At 40.4% G+C, this 18219-nt stretch overlaps 1 protein-coding gene across 1 annotated transcript; it reads left to right on the forward strand.

Moving 5' to 3' along the window:
* The first annotated feature begins 13665 nt into the window (after positions 1-13665).
* LOC107819932 (pectinesterase inhibitor-like) lies at positions 13666-14199 on the forward strand. The gene has a single exon (XM_016646123.2). The coding sequence runs from the start codon at positions 13666-13668 to the stop codon at positions 14197-14199; it is 534 nt and encodes a 177-aa protein (XP_016501609.1).
* Positions 14200-18219: the final 4020 nt, after the last annotated feature.

The following is an 18219-nucleotide window of genomic DNA, read 5'->3' on the forward strand; positions in this document are numbered from 1 at the left end:
GCATATAACTGATTATTCTTCAAGGTGGGAAGCACACTTCGAAGATGCTGCTCATGCTCCTCTCGACTGCTGGAGTAAATCAAGATATCATCAATGAATACAACCACAAAAGAATCCAAATAAGGCTTAAACACCTGATTCATCAAATCCATAAATGCTGCTGGAGCATTTGTCAACCCAAATGACATCACTAGGAACTCGTAATGCCCATACCGAGTCCGAAAAGCTATCTTAGGGACATCAGATGCCCTAATCTTCAACTGATGGTAACTAGATCTCAAATCAATTTTTGAAAATACCTTGGCACCCTGAAGCTGATCAAATAAGTCATCAATTCTTGGCAGCGGATATTTGTTTTTGATAGTGGCCTTGTTCAACTGCCGATAATCTATACACATCCGTATCGAGACATCTTTCTTCTTTACAAATAATATTGATGCACCCCAGGGCGAGATACTGGGTCTAATGAATCCCTGATCAAGCAAGGCTTGTAACTGCTCTTTCAATTCTTTCAACTCTGGCGGGGCCATACGGTATGGTGGAATAGAAATGGGCTGAGTGCCCGGAGCCAAATCAATACAGAAGTCAATATCTCTGTCGGGTGGCATCCCCGACAGATCTGCAGGAAATACTTCCGAAAATTCACGAACAACCGGTACTGAGTCCATAGAAGGGACATCCGCACTGGGATCGCGAATATAAGCCAAATAGGCTAGACACCCTTTCTCTACCATACGCCGAGCTTTCATATAAGAAATAACCCTACTGGCAGAATGGCCAGAAGTTCCTTTCCACTCTAATCGAGGTAACCCTCGGCATAGCTAGGGTCATTGTCTTGGCATGACAGTCCAATATAGCATGATAAGGAGATAACCAATCCATACCCAAGATGATATTAAAATCTACCATATCAAGAAGTAGAAGATCCACACTAGTTTTAAGATTACCAATAGTAACCACACACGAACGGTAGACATGATTTACTACCACAGAGTCTCCCACCGATGTAGATACACACACAAAAGCACTCAAAGAATCACAAGGCACAACCAAATATGAAGCAAAATAGGAGGACACATAGAAATAAGTAGATCCTGGATCAAATAGAACTGAAGCATCTCTATGGCAAACTGGAATAATACCTGTGATCACAACATCAGATGACTCGGCCACAGGCCTAGCTGGAAAAGCATAAAAATCGGGGCTGGGCCCCACTACTCTGAACTACATCTCTGGGACGGCCTCTAACTGGCTGGCCTCTACCTCTAACGATCTGACCTCTACCTCTAATGGCCTGACCTCCACCTCTAACTGCCTGACCCCTACCTCTAACTGACTGAGCAGGCAGTGAAGCAACCGATGCCGGTATGATGGCACGAGAATCTTGCTGAGATCTATTACTCACCAATCTAGGGCAATAACTCCTGATGTGACCAATGTTCCCACACTCATAACACCCATCCTGATGCCGTGGCTGCGGAAGCTGAAGCTGACCTAGATGGGCCGGATAACCACTGTAGTAACTTTAGAGTGGTGGTGCATTGATAGAAGCTGAATGTGCACTGAATACTAGCTGCCCAGAGTAAGGCATAATAGGACTGTTACTCCCTGAAGCACCGGAAGATACATGAAGTGCTGAATGAAACGGTCTGGGAGGACTACCAAAATTACCCCTGCCTCCAGACGAGGAACCATTGTAACCACCGAACTGAGGAGGCCTCTTATCGGACCTCTGCCCTCTTTCATATGCAAGAACCATCTCGATCCTCCTTACGACATTAGCAGCCGCCTGGAAAGAAATCTCACTTCCGGTCTCCTTGGCCATCTAAAGTGTGATAGGGTGAGTGAGTCCCTCAATGAACCTCCTTACTCTCTCTCCCTCCGTAGGTAGTAAAAGGAGAGCATGACGGGCCAAATCCACAAAATAGGACTCATACTGAGTAACAGTCATACTGCCCTGCTGTAGACGCTCAAATTGCTTACGAAATTCCGCTCTCAGTGTGATGGGGGGAACTTCTCCAGAAATAGCTGAGATAACTGCTCCCAGGTAAGTGTAGGTGATCCGACTGGTCGGGTCAATGTATAATCTCTCCACCACCTCTTGGCAAAACCCGTCATCTGGAATACAACAAAATCAACTCCATTGGTCTCAACTATACCCATGTTTCGCAGCACCTCGTGGCAGCGTTCAAGATAATCATGTGGGTCCTCAGAAGGTGTACCACTAAAGTGAACTGGAAAGAGCTTAGTAAACTTATCCAGTTTCAATAAGGCCTTAAAATACATGGCGGGCGTATCACCGATCTGTGCCGCAATAACTGGCTGAACTACCCCAATTGGCGGGGATGCTGGAGCCTGATTTTGGGGAGCCATCTGCTCCGGGGCGGGAGTAGTGGGAGTTTGTGCTCCTCCCCCAGCCTGTGAGATGGCTGGTGCCACTAGAAATGTACCATTCTGAGCCACACCCTCCATAAGACTCACCAATCGGACTAGAGCGTCCTGAAGCACTGGAGTGGCTATGAATCCTTCCGGGACCTGAACTGGTCCAACTGGTACATTCTGAACTGGGACCTCCACCTGAAGGTCTACCTAAGGTTCTTCAACAGGTGAAGTTGCTCGAGCTCTGGACTGAGCTCTACCTCTGCCTCTGCCTCGGCCTCTAGCACGACCTCGGCCTCGATCTCTACCCCTGGCCATAGTTTCCACCGGGGGTTCTGGTCCCTGTCCATCGGTAGAGGTATTACGCGTTCTCACCATCTGCGAGTGAATAAGAGTAGAATGGTTCAATCATCGATGATAGAATAAAATCGCATGATAGAATAAGAAAGAAGTGATATTGTTCCTAAACTTCATAACCTATGAGAGATAAGTACAGACGTCTCCGTACCGATCCTTCAGACTCTACTAAGCTTGCTCGTGGCTCGTGAGACCTATGTAACCTAGTGCTCTGATACCAACTATCACGATCTGAAATTCCCACCTTCGGACCGTGATGGCGCCTAACATTTCACTTGCTAGGCAAGCCAATGTTAAAATAATATTAGCCATTTTAAAACAATTTTTAAATTTATTGATAATAAATAAACAAATACGGAAGTAAGGTCTGAAATATAGTGTATAATCCATAAAAATAACAGCGTCTAAATACCATCCCAGAATTGGTGTCACATGTGCACGAGCTTCTAAAATAATAAAAATAAAGGTCTGAATAAAATAAAGTTGTCTGGAAATAAACACACAGCTAAGGTACAGTAGACGGGGACTTCAGAACTGCGAACGCCGTGCAGTTATACCTCAAGTCTCCTCTGAGTAGCTGAAATCCGAGCAAGTCTATGGTACGCCGCTAGGACCAACTCCAAAATCTGCACAAAAAGTGCAGAGTGTAGTATCAGTACAACCGACCCCATGTACTGGTAAGTGCTGAGCCTAACCTCGATGAAGTAGTGACGAGGCTAAGGCGGTTCACTTACATTAACATGTACGCAATATTAGTAACAACATCAATAATAAAAATAAATCAGGTAACTCATTTATAATGGTTGAAGCCAACTCAGCAGTTATAGCCAATTATCATTTCCATAAATTCTGTTGCAGCGTGCAACCCACTCTCACAATATATTTACATTCAATTCTGTTGCAGCGTGCAACCCGCTCTCCCAATATTTTTCTTTTAATCAAGTATGCCATATATTTATTTCAATCAAGTATATATATAGACTCTTAAATAAGTCTGTTGCTGCGTGTAATCCGATCCCCCAATATTGACTTTTCAATAAGTCTATTGCGGCGTGCAACTCGATCCTCCAATATTAACTTTTTAACAAGTCTGTTGCGGCGTGTAACCCGATCCTCCAATATTAACTTTTAAACAAGTCTGTTGCGGCGTGCAACCCGATCCTCCAATATGGACTTTTAAACAAGTCTGTTGCGGTGTGCAACCCGATCCTCCAATATTAACTTTTAAACAAGTCTGTTGCGGCGTGCAACCCGATCCTCCAATATTAACTTTTAAACAAGTCTGTTGCGGCGTGCAACCCGATCCTTCAATATGGACTTTTAAACAAGTCTGTTGCGGCGTGCAACCCGATCCTCCAATATTGACTTTTAAACAAGTATGTTGCGGCGTGCAACCCGATCCTCCAATATGGACTTTTAAACAAGTCTATTACGGCGTGCAACCCGATCCTCCAATATATTCATTTCAATAAACTCTGTTGCGGCGCGCAACCCGCTCCTCCAATATATTCATTTACCAATTCTTATAGAATAAATTGCCCCAATAAATGCAACAATTAATATAAAATTTTAAAACAACAAGCATTCAATAGTTATGATTTAATTATGAAACAAGCAATGACAATTAGCAATTTATTATGAAAATCGGGGAGAAAATAGACAGTTTAATATTTAATATGCTAAATGTCAAGTAGCAATTAATACACATAAATCAAATAGCATGTAACAATTATTGCAGGAATTCAAGAATTAATATTTGTCAAGGAATAGGAAAGAAATAATTATTATAATAATTAATTCGTGTCTTAGAATAATTTATGATTTTCAAATAATTATGCAAATAATTAATTTGACGATGTATAGACACTCGTCACCTCGCCTATACATCGTTCACATGTATTTCACATAACAAATAATTTAAGGGTTCTATTCCCTCAAGTCAAGGTTAACCACGACACTTACCTCGCTATGCAAATTCTAATAAATTACTCGACCATAACTTTTTCTTTTAAATTTGTTTCCAAAAGCTCCAAATCTATTCACAAATAATTTGATATACTCAATACAAATCGTAGGAATTAATTCCATATGAATTTACTAATTTTCCGAATAAAAATCCGAAATTCACTTTAAAAATTGATATTGGGGCCCACATATCAAATCTCAAAAAAACATACGAAATTCGAACACCCATTCCGAGACGAGTCCAACCATACAAAAATTATCAAATTCCGACATCGGATTGACCTTCGAATCTTCGTTTTACATTTTTGGAAGGTTTTGTAAAAATTTGATTTTTCTTCCATAAATTTATGGATTCATGATGTAAATGAGTATGGAATCATGAAATATAATCAGTATAGGATAAGAAACACTTACCCCAATTTTTCCCGTAAATATCCCCCAAAAATCGCTTAAATCGAGCTCCCCAAACTCAAAAATGAGCAAAATAGTTAAACTCCCCGTTTTATGGGATTTCTGGCATTTTCGAGCGCCACAGGTAGCGTGCGGCGCTGCCTGTGGCGCACTTTCCAGAACACCAATAATTCCCAGCGCCAGGGCTAGCGCCCCACGCTACCCTGGGCGCTAGCGGCTATGAAAAATCTTTCCTAACACGAAAATGGGGATAACTCTCTCATACGATGTCCGAATTCGACGATTCTTTTTGCTATGGCTCCAAAATTTCAATACGGATCTAATTCTTCCATCAAAACTGAATTTGGAATTCATTTGATTAATGGGATACCACTTATTCTTGAAGAAACGACGTCGAACGTTCTTGAAATGCCAAAATTAAATTTCGTTGACCACCCGAAATCCACCCTCGGCCCTCGGGATCTCAACCAAATATACGAACAAGTCCTCAAACATTATACGGACTTACTCGGGGTCTCATATCACGTCAAACGATGCTGAAATTATAATTCACACCTCGATTCGATCTTTTGAGTTTCCAAACTTTTCAATTTACAAATCTTGTGCCAAAACATGTTAAATGAATCCGGAATAACTTTAAATTTGGCACACATGTCATAAATGACATAACGGAACTATTCCAATTTTACGAATCGGATTCCGACCCCGATATCAAAAAGTCAACCCCGTTGTCAAACTTGGAAATCTTTAGCCTTTAAATTGCTAGTTCCGTTAAATGGTCATAACTTAAGCTAGGGACCTCCAAATTAAATTTCGGGCATACGCCCAAGTCCCAAATCATGATACGGAGCTACCGAAACTGTCAAAATACTGATCCGGGTCCATTTGCTAAAAATGTTGACCAAAGTCAACTCACTTGAATTTTAAAGCTCTATTTCACATTTTAATTCATTTTCACATGAAAACTTTTCAGAAAATTTTACGGACTGCGCACGCAAGTCGGGGAAGGATAAATGGTACTTTTCGAGGTCTTAGAACATAAAATTACTTATTAAATTTAAAGATGATATTTTGGGTCATCACAGCTGCATATCGAGTTCCACCATGAATATTATTTTCAGGGTCGGAACGTTGGTTTGCCTTATTGGCCACATGTGAATTAATGTCTATTAGCACTCTGACCCGAGCTCCAATGGCATCGACAAGTGGCCTTTCATCCCCGGGCGTCAAGTTGTTGTTCTCATCTTGAAGGCCAATTTCGTTGTCGATAGGTAGGGCCATTAAATGAGAGTTCGTTGTTTCTAACCTGAAATCAAAGACACTTCCCAGAGCAAGCATAAAATGGTGTGTTTTGCAGATATTCGTACCAAATAACCACTGTTATCCTTTGCCCCACGGTGGACACCAAATTATTTACCCGAAAAATGGATAGAGTTGAATTTAGACGTAGTTCTAAGGACACGTAGTATAACTTGGCACAAATCGGAAAAATAAGTAGAAATATATCGAATATTGACTGTAAAAAAGGAATAAAATACAAACCAAACTGAATAGGAAATGATTTACGAACAAACAAGATGAATCAATGTACAAAACTCACAAAAGGATAATCTCTCTTGTATCTCTATGTGAATAATAATATCTGAATATCAGAGTGTATGAATGCCTCAATGTCCGGTGCCTTTAACATAAATGATAGTCATTCTTCTTATAGTGGAGAAAGCCCTACTTTAGATATAAAATATACATAGTATGGATCCCATGATAGATTACTTAATTGGCTTTTCCTTAATTCTCTCCGAGATTCTCTCCCTTAGTGTGGCTATAACGGCTCTTGTCTCTTAGCTCGATCTTGATCGGACTTGGTATTGGTCGATCTCCATATTTAGAGCTCGATATTGATTCGGACTCGGTATTGGTCGGTCTCCGAGTCTTGAGCTTGATAACACCACTTCACATCATAGTTCGATTTTGACTCGAGCTCGATAATGACTTCGAGCTCAGTATTTGATCGGTCCCTAAAACTTGAGATCGATAACCTGGCTTCATATCTCATCTCGATATTATGAAGACAATTTTCGGTTCATTATGTTCCAATCTTGACTAATCATACGAAAGTCGAAACCGGTTTTGACCGTATACATCCTTATATCTGCTAACACTTGAAATCTAGTGATATTGTGGGAGGGTAAAAACTTACTCACATTGAGTAAATAAATATATGCACGATATATGTTTGTTAAATCACTTAATCCTAGTGCATAAACATGATTTGGCGTGTACACTCAATGCGAGAAAATATTTACCTTGTGGAAGTCTCTCACGTAATAGATTTAAGTTCTATTCCTATTTTCCTTTTTCCCCTTCCCCGATTTCAAAATTTTCTTGTTAAAGGATTTAAATCCATATGATTGACTTATATCATATGAGATTGATTTGCTTGGTGCTGGAAGAGTGTTGGTGGTGTCGATCACGTATTTTTTGGATATAATATTAATTAACAAATTTTAATTGATTTTAAAGACATATTAAGAAAATTATTAGATAACAAATTTGTCCAATATGAATATATTCTTAAATGGTAAAACGTTTATCAACTTATGAGTGCTGGAATTTTTTTGCTTTTATAAAAATATAATATAGAAAGATATGTTTGTGCTTACCTGTTATTAACTAAATGTACATGAATATTATTACATTTTGACAAAAATAAACATATCTTATTTTAAAGTTATTTCCCAATAATGCAATAAATGATGTTATTTCTCACCAAGTCGGTGTTACTAACCCTTCTTTTACATCATCAAATTTTAAATTCTATATCTTAAACTAATCTAAAGAAAAAAAAATCAAAATAATGCACATTTAAAGTTTGTTGTTTCTGACTTTCTTTGGGGGCTTGTTTCTTAAAAAGAGAAGAGAAAACAGAAATTTAGTCCTAGACATCTTGAACGATTATACAACCGTAAAAAAATCCTTAGTAAGCCATATATATACCATTAATTTTTACCATCATAAACATTGATATTATTTGAGTTTCTTACACAAACTATTCCTTAAATCTCATTTGCATCCATTTTTATTGCTTTGCCTAATATAGAGATCCTTAAATAACAGAATTATGTTGAATTATGCACTACAATGTATACATTAACTTTTTCTTGACTTTACATTACTTGATGAAACACGCTATAAATAGAAAACAGAAAAATTATTGTGCGGGAAGAGAATGGTTGTGCCAGTAATCGGATCTTCTTAGCCTACAGAGCAACAACTCGATCATAGAGACAAGAAGTCTCTTTCTCCAACTCCCCAATCCTTTTATCGAGCCGCTCTTCTTTGAGCCTTGCCGTCGTTAAATCATTTTCTCGCTCGGAACAGAGAGTCCGGATCACCACCTCAAGGGACTCTGCCTTCCTCAAAGCCTCCGACCGTGCAGACTCCGCCTTCTCTAGCTCCTCTTGCTTCTCAATGACCTCGCCACTAAGAGCCTCTGCCCTAAATTGATATTCCTCAAGCTGGCCTCGCAACAAGACTACCTGAGCTTGGAGATCATTGCACTGGGCTTCGACCCCCCTGCTAAGCTCAAGCTCTTCCTCTTTGCTCCTCAACGCCCCCTCCAGGACACTGCACTTCCCCACTACCCGCACCAGCTCCTCATCTCTTGCCTTCGAGTCCTCCCTCAGTTGGCACACATCGCCGCCTTCACGAAGCCGGCACCGAAGCTACGGATACTTCTCAAGGCATCTGAACTACTTGTCTTTCAACTTCACATAGATATCTTTATGCCTCTGCTCCCTACGAGCACTTTCAATCTCCAAGATGACCGTCTACAAAACGAATGAAGTTAGAGACTACGAAAGAACAAAACCTAAGGAAAATAACTGATAACAAATGTACTTACCCGAAGGGCGAGACCAACAATATGATTTGACAGGCGTTGTCACCTATAGTCTTGAGGGTCGTACCCTCAATCTCAGAACAAAGAGGGACAGGGGAGGGGATAATCTTCTCGGTGTCCGCAAGAAGATTACGATCCATCGGGATCGTAATAGTCCTTGAACCCCCTTCCAACCAGTGTTTTAAAAGGCGTGGACGTAAGGCGATACGTTTTACATATGACTCAACCAGGCGTAAGCCCCATAGGAATTTAATTTTTAATATTTTATAAAATAATATAATTACAGTAAATATTTATAAACAGGTAAAATTGCATAAAATTTGAAGAAAACTAGATGTGCTCCATCCCCACAAAACACTAGTCAAAATAATCTATTATACGATACTTAAAAGCACAAATAACTTGAGTCGAAAAGAATAAAGTTTTCTACATGGAGGAACAAAAAGGATGACTAACCTACAATTTGAACTTTGAACTTGTTGCTACGAAAGAGAATGTAAAAAAAATTAATTAAATATTTGTTGCTTTTATGAGATATTACCAGACTAGAGGACAAGATAAAGAATTGAGAAAAACCATGAATTAGGGCTTCAATCAATAAAAAAGGTCGACTTTTAAATTTAATAGATTTCCGTTCCTTTTTAAGACTTTTGAGTAATTACCAAGCTGACTTTTGAGAATTTGGGTATTATATGAAGGACTTATTCAACAAATTTTGTTTTAATTTGAAAACGTCCTTGGGGCTTACGCCTCACTAAAAAACGCGCCTCAAACGCCCGGGCGTACGCCCCGAATTGCTGGGATCCAACATCCTCCTCAGCGACAACCTTCTCTCTATCATCAGTCGAAGAAGGCACGTCCTTCGCAACACTGGAATATGAGGCCCCTTCACGTCTCGAAGAACAGGGTCGTTATTGCTCACCACGCCTTCGACCGCATCCCCCGCAGGATGCATATTCGTATCCTCCAAACAAGGGGCCTCGGGACTTGCCTCTGGGCTCTTCCCGATATGCACTGTGGTCGTCTCCCGAAGGACAAGGCTCCTACATTGACGGTCATCGTCCTCTCTCACACAATGTCTACGGCCCTCTTCTTACTAGGCATCAAATCTCCATCACTAGGCAAAGGTTTGTCATCCTCGTCGATGAGGGAATATAAGGGAGAAGACTAAGTCTCCACGACCAAAGTCTCCACGGATAAAGTAGGGACAAATTCAGACGCCGCAACAGGAGGGACTGGAAAAAAGGTAGGATCAGCCGCAGTTAAAGCAAAGGGCAAAAAATGAGGACGCAATAGCTTTCCTCTTCCAGAATGAGGGCGCGAGAGCTCTCGACTTCCTTGTAGACCCCCTGGTCGAAGCTAAAGAAAAAAGGAAAATCAGCGAAGGAAACGAACAAACAAAGCAAGACGCCGATGTTAAAAAGGAAATTACCGATCGAAGGGAGAGCATGCCTGAATTTCTTGAAAAAACTCGGCCATTCACGAATCCCTACGATGTGAGGGAGGAGTCGCTCGACCTAATCAGAAATATGAGCAACCAAAGGAGGAGGCGAGATTTTGGCTACACAGGAAAAAGGCAAGAGGTCAAAATCCATGGCCGAACACAGAGGAGAAATCAGGTACCTACAAGCAGAGAAACCAGGTTCTTCCGAGCACAGTTCCAAGCCTCAGGAAAACTGTCGACATATGCCACAACGTCCTCGATTCCCACAAAAAAGAAGTTGAACCAGAATTAGAGCATGGCATTGTCATCCATCTTCACCACCAAGCATTTTTCCCCTCGGTGGTGAAGATTCAACATCGTTCCCTTATAAGAGCTAGGGGCGAATATGTGTATTAAGTGCCTAAGTGTCAACTCGACCCCGGCTGGCTCAGCAAACTTGGTAAGCATATTTACAAGCTTATAGACGTACGGCGCAAGATGAGCTGGGCAAACGCAGTAGTAATGACAGAACTCCTCGACCAGCGGTAGGAGAGGAAATGAATAGCCAACTTGGAAATGATAGGTGTAGAAGGCACAATACCCGGGACGGTGGACCTGTACCGCGTCCCCTTCAGCGGGGATCAACTCGATATGATCAGCAAGGACAAATTTGGCCTTGAGCTCCGCTAATTCCTTTACCGTCATCAATGATCAAAAATCTCCAGGTACGGCATCAGGGGCTTTAGTAAAATCAGATCTGGAATCAGGGTTGCGTGAGACTATTTCCTCCACCGAGGGGAAAGTTTCATCCTCAATGGTGGTGGTAACACTCTCCCCGTGAGAAGGGAACACCACTGCCAAGGGAGCAACACGACTCCCCTCGCCAGCCTCAGAAGGTACGTTAGACATGTTCCAATGTAAAGAGAGAGAATAACAAACAAGAGGGAATGAGGAACAAGGTAAGTCACTGAAACAGAGGGTAGAGAGGATTCTGCAAAGAAGATGAAGAAGAATCTAGAGCCTAAAGAGAAGAAAGAGTATGGAAAAAGTTCCAAAATCTACAAACCTTCTCCTATTTATAAGGTTTGAGAGGCACCAGAATCGAAACAACGGGTAATGATTAGCACGGAAATCGAAATGACAGAGCCAACCAAGGGTCACACATGAATCGATGCAATGCGTCGGGAAACGACGTCATTATGATGCACGAGGCCATGACGTCACTTTCTCACTTAGACTAGATGGCTCCAACATACTTCCCGAGTAATTCAAAAAATTTTAAAATATGCGGACCTCAGAAAGCCACGTAGCCTTGTCTCCACGACCACGACCTCAGCCAACTCCATAAGCGGAGGGACTAACTGTATGGGTCAAAATCCATCTTTAGTCGAAATGATATTAGTAAAACATTCCTGGGATGCCACGCGTCGAAATTATCTAATTATCAGCGAAGGCCGCAGTCGAAGAGTGAGCAAGACTGAAGTCGAAGAGTTGTCATCGAGGCCAAGGCCGAGCACCCTTAACAGAGCTGTAACATCTAGTTTTAAGATAGGACACAAAAGAGAATATTCTTGTGGATATTCTCTACACTTGTACTGTTATAATTTTAGGAACTTGTTCCCTATAAATAGAAATAGACATAATGATAGGGACATATGATATTCATTTGTAAAAAATAAACTTTGACTTTAGAGAGATAATCGGATTTTATTGTAAGCATACAAACAATACCTTTTTACTGAGATTCTTGTCCATACTTTCCACTAGATCCGAGAATAACTGAGATATTCAAAGGATTGTCCATCACTCATCATTGTCAGAAAGAACATTCACTGATTCTATCCTTTCTTGGGTGACTCATTCATTTTATTTACTTAAATGTCATTTATTGCTATTCATCAATATTTAATGCCACATTGTTGCCTTTGATTTCTTGAACATTGATTATATGTGCCGTTATTGTCAAAATATACTTGCATAGCATTTACTGCACCGTCGAGAACTCCATCTTTGTAATATTATTGTTAGCTAAGATTAACCCTCATTTATATAAATTTAATTAGATAAACCAAGATCTATATTTTTTAGTCAAACATTACTCTCACTAAATAATAAATAAATAAATACATGATATATGTCTTGTAGGTGGGCTTCAATCACTTAATTCATATGCATTCTCGTCTGTTAAATTACTTAACTATAGTGTATTAACATGGTTTGGTGTGTGCACTCAATGCGGTGTGAGTAAATATTTATCCTCGTGGGAGTCTCCGACGTAATAGATCTAAGTTCTATTTCTATTTCTCCTTTTTCCTTCCTCGATTTGAAAATTTTTCTTTGTTAAAGGATTTAAATCCATACGATTGACTCTCATCATATGAGATTGATTCGCTTGGGAGTTGGGGTAGGAAGAGTGTTGGTGTTGATCACATGATTTTTGGATGTGCTATTAATTAACAAATTTAGTTGATTTCAAAATTTTACGTATTAAGAAAATCAATAGATAACAAATTGTCCAATATGAATATGTTCTTAAATGGTAAAAAAGTTTATCAACATAACAATTTTGGATTGTTTTTTGCTGTTATAAAATATAATATAGAAAGATATGTTTGGATGTGCTTACCTGTTGTAAACTAAATGTATATGTAATATTATTACATTTTGACCAAATTAATGCATGTATACTAACCCTTCTTTTACATCATTAAATTTTAAATTCTATATCTTAAACTAATCTAAAGAAGAAGAAAAAATCAAAATAATGCACATTTCAAGTTTGTTGTTTCTGACTTTCTTTAGGGCCCTAGACTTCCTGTACGATTGTACAATCATAAAAAATCTTAACAAATAAGCCATATATACCATTAATTTTTACCATCATAAACATTCATATTTTTTGAGTTTCTTACACAAACTATTCCATAAATCTCATTTGCATCTATATTTATTAATTGCTTTGCCTCATATAGAGATCCTTAAATATCAGAATATGTTGAATTATGCACTACAATTTATATATTAACTTTTTCTTGACTTTACATTACTTAATGAAACACGCTATAAAAAGAAAACAGAAAAATCTAGAAGGCCAGAAAAATTATTAGACAAAAAATAATTAATATTCCTACAATAGTGCTTATTAATTAATGACCATCCTTATATATCAATTATTTAGACTTATAAATACCGATATCCCATTGCTTGATATGCATTACTACATACAACAATGGGTTTTTCCTTAAACAACTTCTTAGTCAATGTTCTTCTTCTAACAATTTCCTCCTCATTCACTATAGTGAAGGCAGATTTAGTTAGTGATGTCTGTTCAAAGGTTACACGTCCAACCATATGTGAACAAGCTTTGAGGTCCGATCCTCATACTAAAACTGCTGCAAATCTCGAAGCACTTGGCTTTATCGCGATAGATTTAGCCCAATCCACCACTAAATCTACGATCAATCTCATCGATTCCCTTCTTAAAGGAGCAACTGATCCAACATTGAAATCGCGATACAACTCGTGCAAAGAGAACTACGCGGATGCTAGTGATAATTTAGCCGAGTGCCCGGGCTTTTTAAAGGCTAAAGACTATGGTAGTCTGAATGCCCGTGCCTCTGCTGCTTTGGATGATCCAGACTCTTGTGATGATAATTTTTCACAGGCACCAGCTGAACCGGCAGGGTTGAAACAAGCTAGTTTAAAGCTGCAATCACTTTGTGCTGCCATTGATGTTATTAGCAATAGTTTGAATGGATTGTAGTTAGTCATAGGTTTTATGGTTTAGATTGTTGTAATCTCGTTGGAAAGATGAATTATTAATGTCTCTTGTTTGGTTTTTATAAACGAGATTCTAGCAACTTGTGTTAAATGAAATCTAGATTTAATTTTTGGTTTGTATACGGTCAGAATCGGGCTTGCCTAATTTCATACGACTAACCGAAATCGGGACATAAGATCAAGGCCCGGCCCCAGTTATATCGGAACATGGTACAGAGATGGATTGGCAAGCTCGTGGATCGATGGCCGATCAGGATCGAGGTCAATTCGAGACCGAAGCGAGAAAGAGATTGAGCAAGATCGAAGGAGGCCTGCTACGCCGAATAACAGCAAGCCGAGATATCCGTGATCGGGCGAGGATCATGGCGGGAATCTCGGCACATATCGAGTTAGGATCGGATATTTAGTCTATCATGGGATTTACTTTTGTAATTAGAATTATACCATAAATAGGATTCCTCTGCTATATAAAGAGGGTCTTAATCATTTTGTAACCACCATACATTTACGCATAACAAGGCAATATATCATATTTTCTCTTGCAAGCTCTATTGTTAAAGTCCATACTTTTTAATAGCATATTTAGCTGGTTCGAGGGCGGTCTAGCTCAAAGGTCGTGGTTGTTCATCACATTGGTTAGCTTTATTTACAATTAATCCCTAGCATTAATTCTGACATTTATCAGTAGTACCAAGTGAAATCACATATCCTTAAAATCACTTATAAGTTTAATTATTTATCCGTTTTTAAGAAAAAAACAGTTTGGCGCCCATCGTGGGGCTAAGGATAATAGTGATTGTTTGGTACAATTTTTCGTAACACACATAATTTTATGTTTGTTCTTTGAAGTGTATTTGATTCCACGATCAACATGTCAAACTCTCAAGTAGCACCCACACACACAGACGATGGCATTGGTCTCTATGGTGAAAATGACAACATAGCTGCCACGGGAAACGGAGTACCTCCAGTAAACCCCAATGGAGCTCCGGTCGTGGATCCAATCGACGTCAGCTCCCATATTGCTATTAATGGGAATTTGGGCGCCGATCCTGAAAATAACGTCCGCAGAGATGCTCGAACAGCTGATCAGAACGCACAGGGCGGTGGAGAAGGCGAGATTAGCCTTCGAATGATATTCGAAATGTTGTTGGCTCAACAAGCTACAATAGCACAACTTCAGAATCAGAATCGTGCACCAAGAAGGATCGAGATCGAGCCATCGCAAGAAGTTGCTCATAGAGCCGAATCGGTATCAAAGAAATCGAATGGAGGAGAACCGGAGACCAATCCTGCTATCATAAAGATGCTCGAGGATCTGACGAAGCGAATCGAAACAGGAGAAAAAAGGATCGAGAAAATGATAGGAAAGTGGAAACTTATAATTCCAGGGTTGACCAAATCCCGGGGGCACCACCGGTGTTGAAAGGACTTGATTCCAAAAAGTTTGTCCAAAAACCTTTTCCCTCGAGTGCGGCTCCAAAGCCAATCCCCAAGAAGTTCCGTATGCCCGAGATCCCAAAATATAATGGGACAACATATTCAAACAAGCACGTTACCTCATAGAAGTGCGTCATTAAGGGAAATGACTTGGAAGATGACGAGATTGAGTCAGTATTGCTGAAGAAGTTCGAGGAAACTCTATCGAATGGAGCTATGATATGGTACCATAATTTACCACCTAATTCTATTGATTCGTTCGCTATGCTTGCAGATTCTTTTGTAAAGGCACAGGCCAGAGCTATCAAGGTAGCCACGAGAAAATCAGACCTTTTTAAGGTAAGACAAAAAGACAACGAGATGCTTAGGGAATTTGTGTCTCGGATCCAAATGGAACGGATGGATTTGCCAGTAGTCACCGGCGATTGGGCTGTTCAAGCCTTTACTCAAGGCCTCAATGCTCGAAGTTCCGTAGCTTCACAACAGCTGAAACAGAATTTGATCGAGTATCCAGTTGTCACTTGGGACGATGTTCATAATCGGTATCAGTCGAAGATCAGGGCCGAGGATGATCAATTGGGGGCTCCAACCGGTTCAGTTTATCTTAACAGGCCCGTGGAAAGAGTTAAAAGAGACTTCGACCGGGAACCACGGTTGAACAGAGATCGATATCAGCCATACGGTGGAGATCGGAGAGATAATGGCCCTGTACGAAACCCCGTTCGGAATGATAGAAGGAATGATCGAGGACAGAGCTCCCGAGGGCTCATGAGCAAGAATGGTTTCGATAGTAATGCTGAATCTAAAGAAGCACCTCGATTGTCAGAATATAACTTCAATGTAGATGCTTCCGCCATAGTGTCGGCCATTGGACGTATCAAAGATACTAGATGGCCCCGACCTCTGCAGACTGATCCGGCTTAGAGAAATCTCAACCAAATATGCAAGTATCATGGTACCCATGGCCATATAACAGAAGATTGCAAACAACTAAGGGAGGAAGTAGCCTGATTGTTAATCGAGGGGCACCTTTGGGAATTCTTAAGTGATCGAGCCAAGAATCATTTTAAAAATAGAGATTCAAACAGACAGAACGAACAGGAAGAGCCACAACACGTGATTCACATGATCGTAGGAGGGGTCGATATTCCACAAAGACCAGTGTTTAAATGCACCAAAGTGACGATCACAAGAGAAAAGCTAGCACAAGATTACTTACCAGAAGAGACTTTGTCTTTTAACGATGAGGACGCGGAAGGGATCGAACGACCTCATAATGACGCATTGGTAATATATGTCCTTATGAATAAAATTCAAGTTAAACGTGTTTTGATTGATCCAGGTAGCTCGGCCAACATTATTCGATCGAGGGTCGTAGAACAACTCGGCCTACAAGATCAAATTGTGCCCGTAACTCGAGTACTTAACGGCTTCAATATGGCGAGCGAAACCACCAAAGATGAGATTATCTTGTCGGTGAACATGGTCGGTACCATCCAAGAAACAAAGTTCCATATAATTGAGGGCGACATGAGGTACAACGCCCTGCCCGGAAGGCCTTGAATCCATAACTTGAGGGCAGTGCCTTCGAACCTTCACCAAGTTTTGAAGTTACCAACGTCGGAGGGAGTCAAAACAGTGTATAGGGAGCAACCCGCCGCCAAGGAGATATTCGCGATCGATGAGGTGACACCGGTATCAGCACTTTCATCCCAAAGGGATCAAATTCAAAGGGAGAGCTGGAAGTCAAATATCAACCACAATCGCCAGCCTCGGACCAATCGGAGGAACGATAAATTTACGAGGATGACGACTATATGATACCCCGACCCTTCATAATCCCCAATAATTCTGACACCACAAAATCAACGATCGAGCTGGAACAAATCATACTAATCGAGCATCTACCCGATCGAAAGGTATACCTAGGCACAAGATTAACTCCCGAGCTCAGAAAAAAACTTATTCAATTCCTTAAAGCTAATATGGATTGTTTTGTCTGGTCCCACCTCGATATGACAGGGATCCCGCCGGAAATTGCCACTCACAAGTTGAGTCTGGATCCAAATTTCCCCCCGGTGAAGAAAAAATGAAGGCCCCAGTCCGAGATCAAACATGCCTTCATCAAGGACGAGGTAACCAAACTTCTCAAAATAGGATCTATTCGGGAAGTAAAGTATCCCAAATGGCTATCAAACATAGTGGTAGTCCCGAAGAAGGGAAATAAACTTAGAATGTGCGTAGACTATAAGTACTTGAATAAGGCCTTCCCTAAGGATTCTTTTCCTTTGCCGAATATCGATCGCATGATCGATGCCACGGCCGACCACGAGATTCTCAATTTTCTCGATGCCTACTACGGGTATAATCAAATACAGATGAACCCAGAGGATCAGGAAAAGACTTCGTTCATCACTAAATAAGGCACCTATTGTTATAACGTAATGCCGTTCGGACTAAAAAATGTTGTTGCAACTTATCAACGCCTAGTAAATCTAATGTTCGAAGAACAAATAGGGAAATATATGGAAGTTTATATTGATGACATGCTAGTTAAGTCCCT

The sequence above is a fragment of the Nicotiana tabacum genome, chromosome 21, assembly GCF_000715075.1.
Source record: "Nicotiana tabacum cultivar K326 chromosome 21, ASM71507v2, whole genome shotgun sequence".
Classification (NCBI taxonomy): Eukaryota; Viridiplantae; Streptophyta; class Magnoliopsida; order Solanales; family Solanaceae; genus Nicotiana; species Nicotiana tabacum.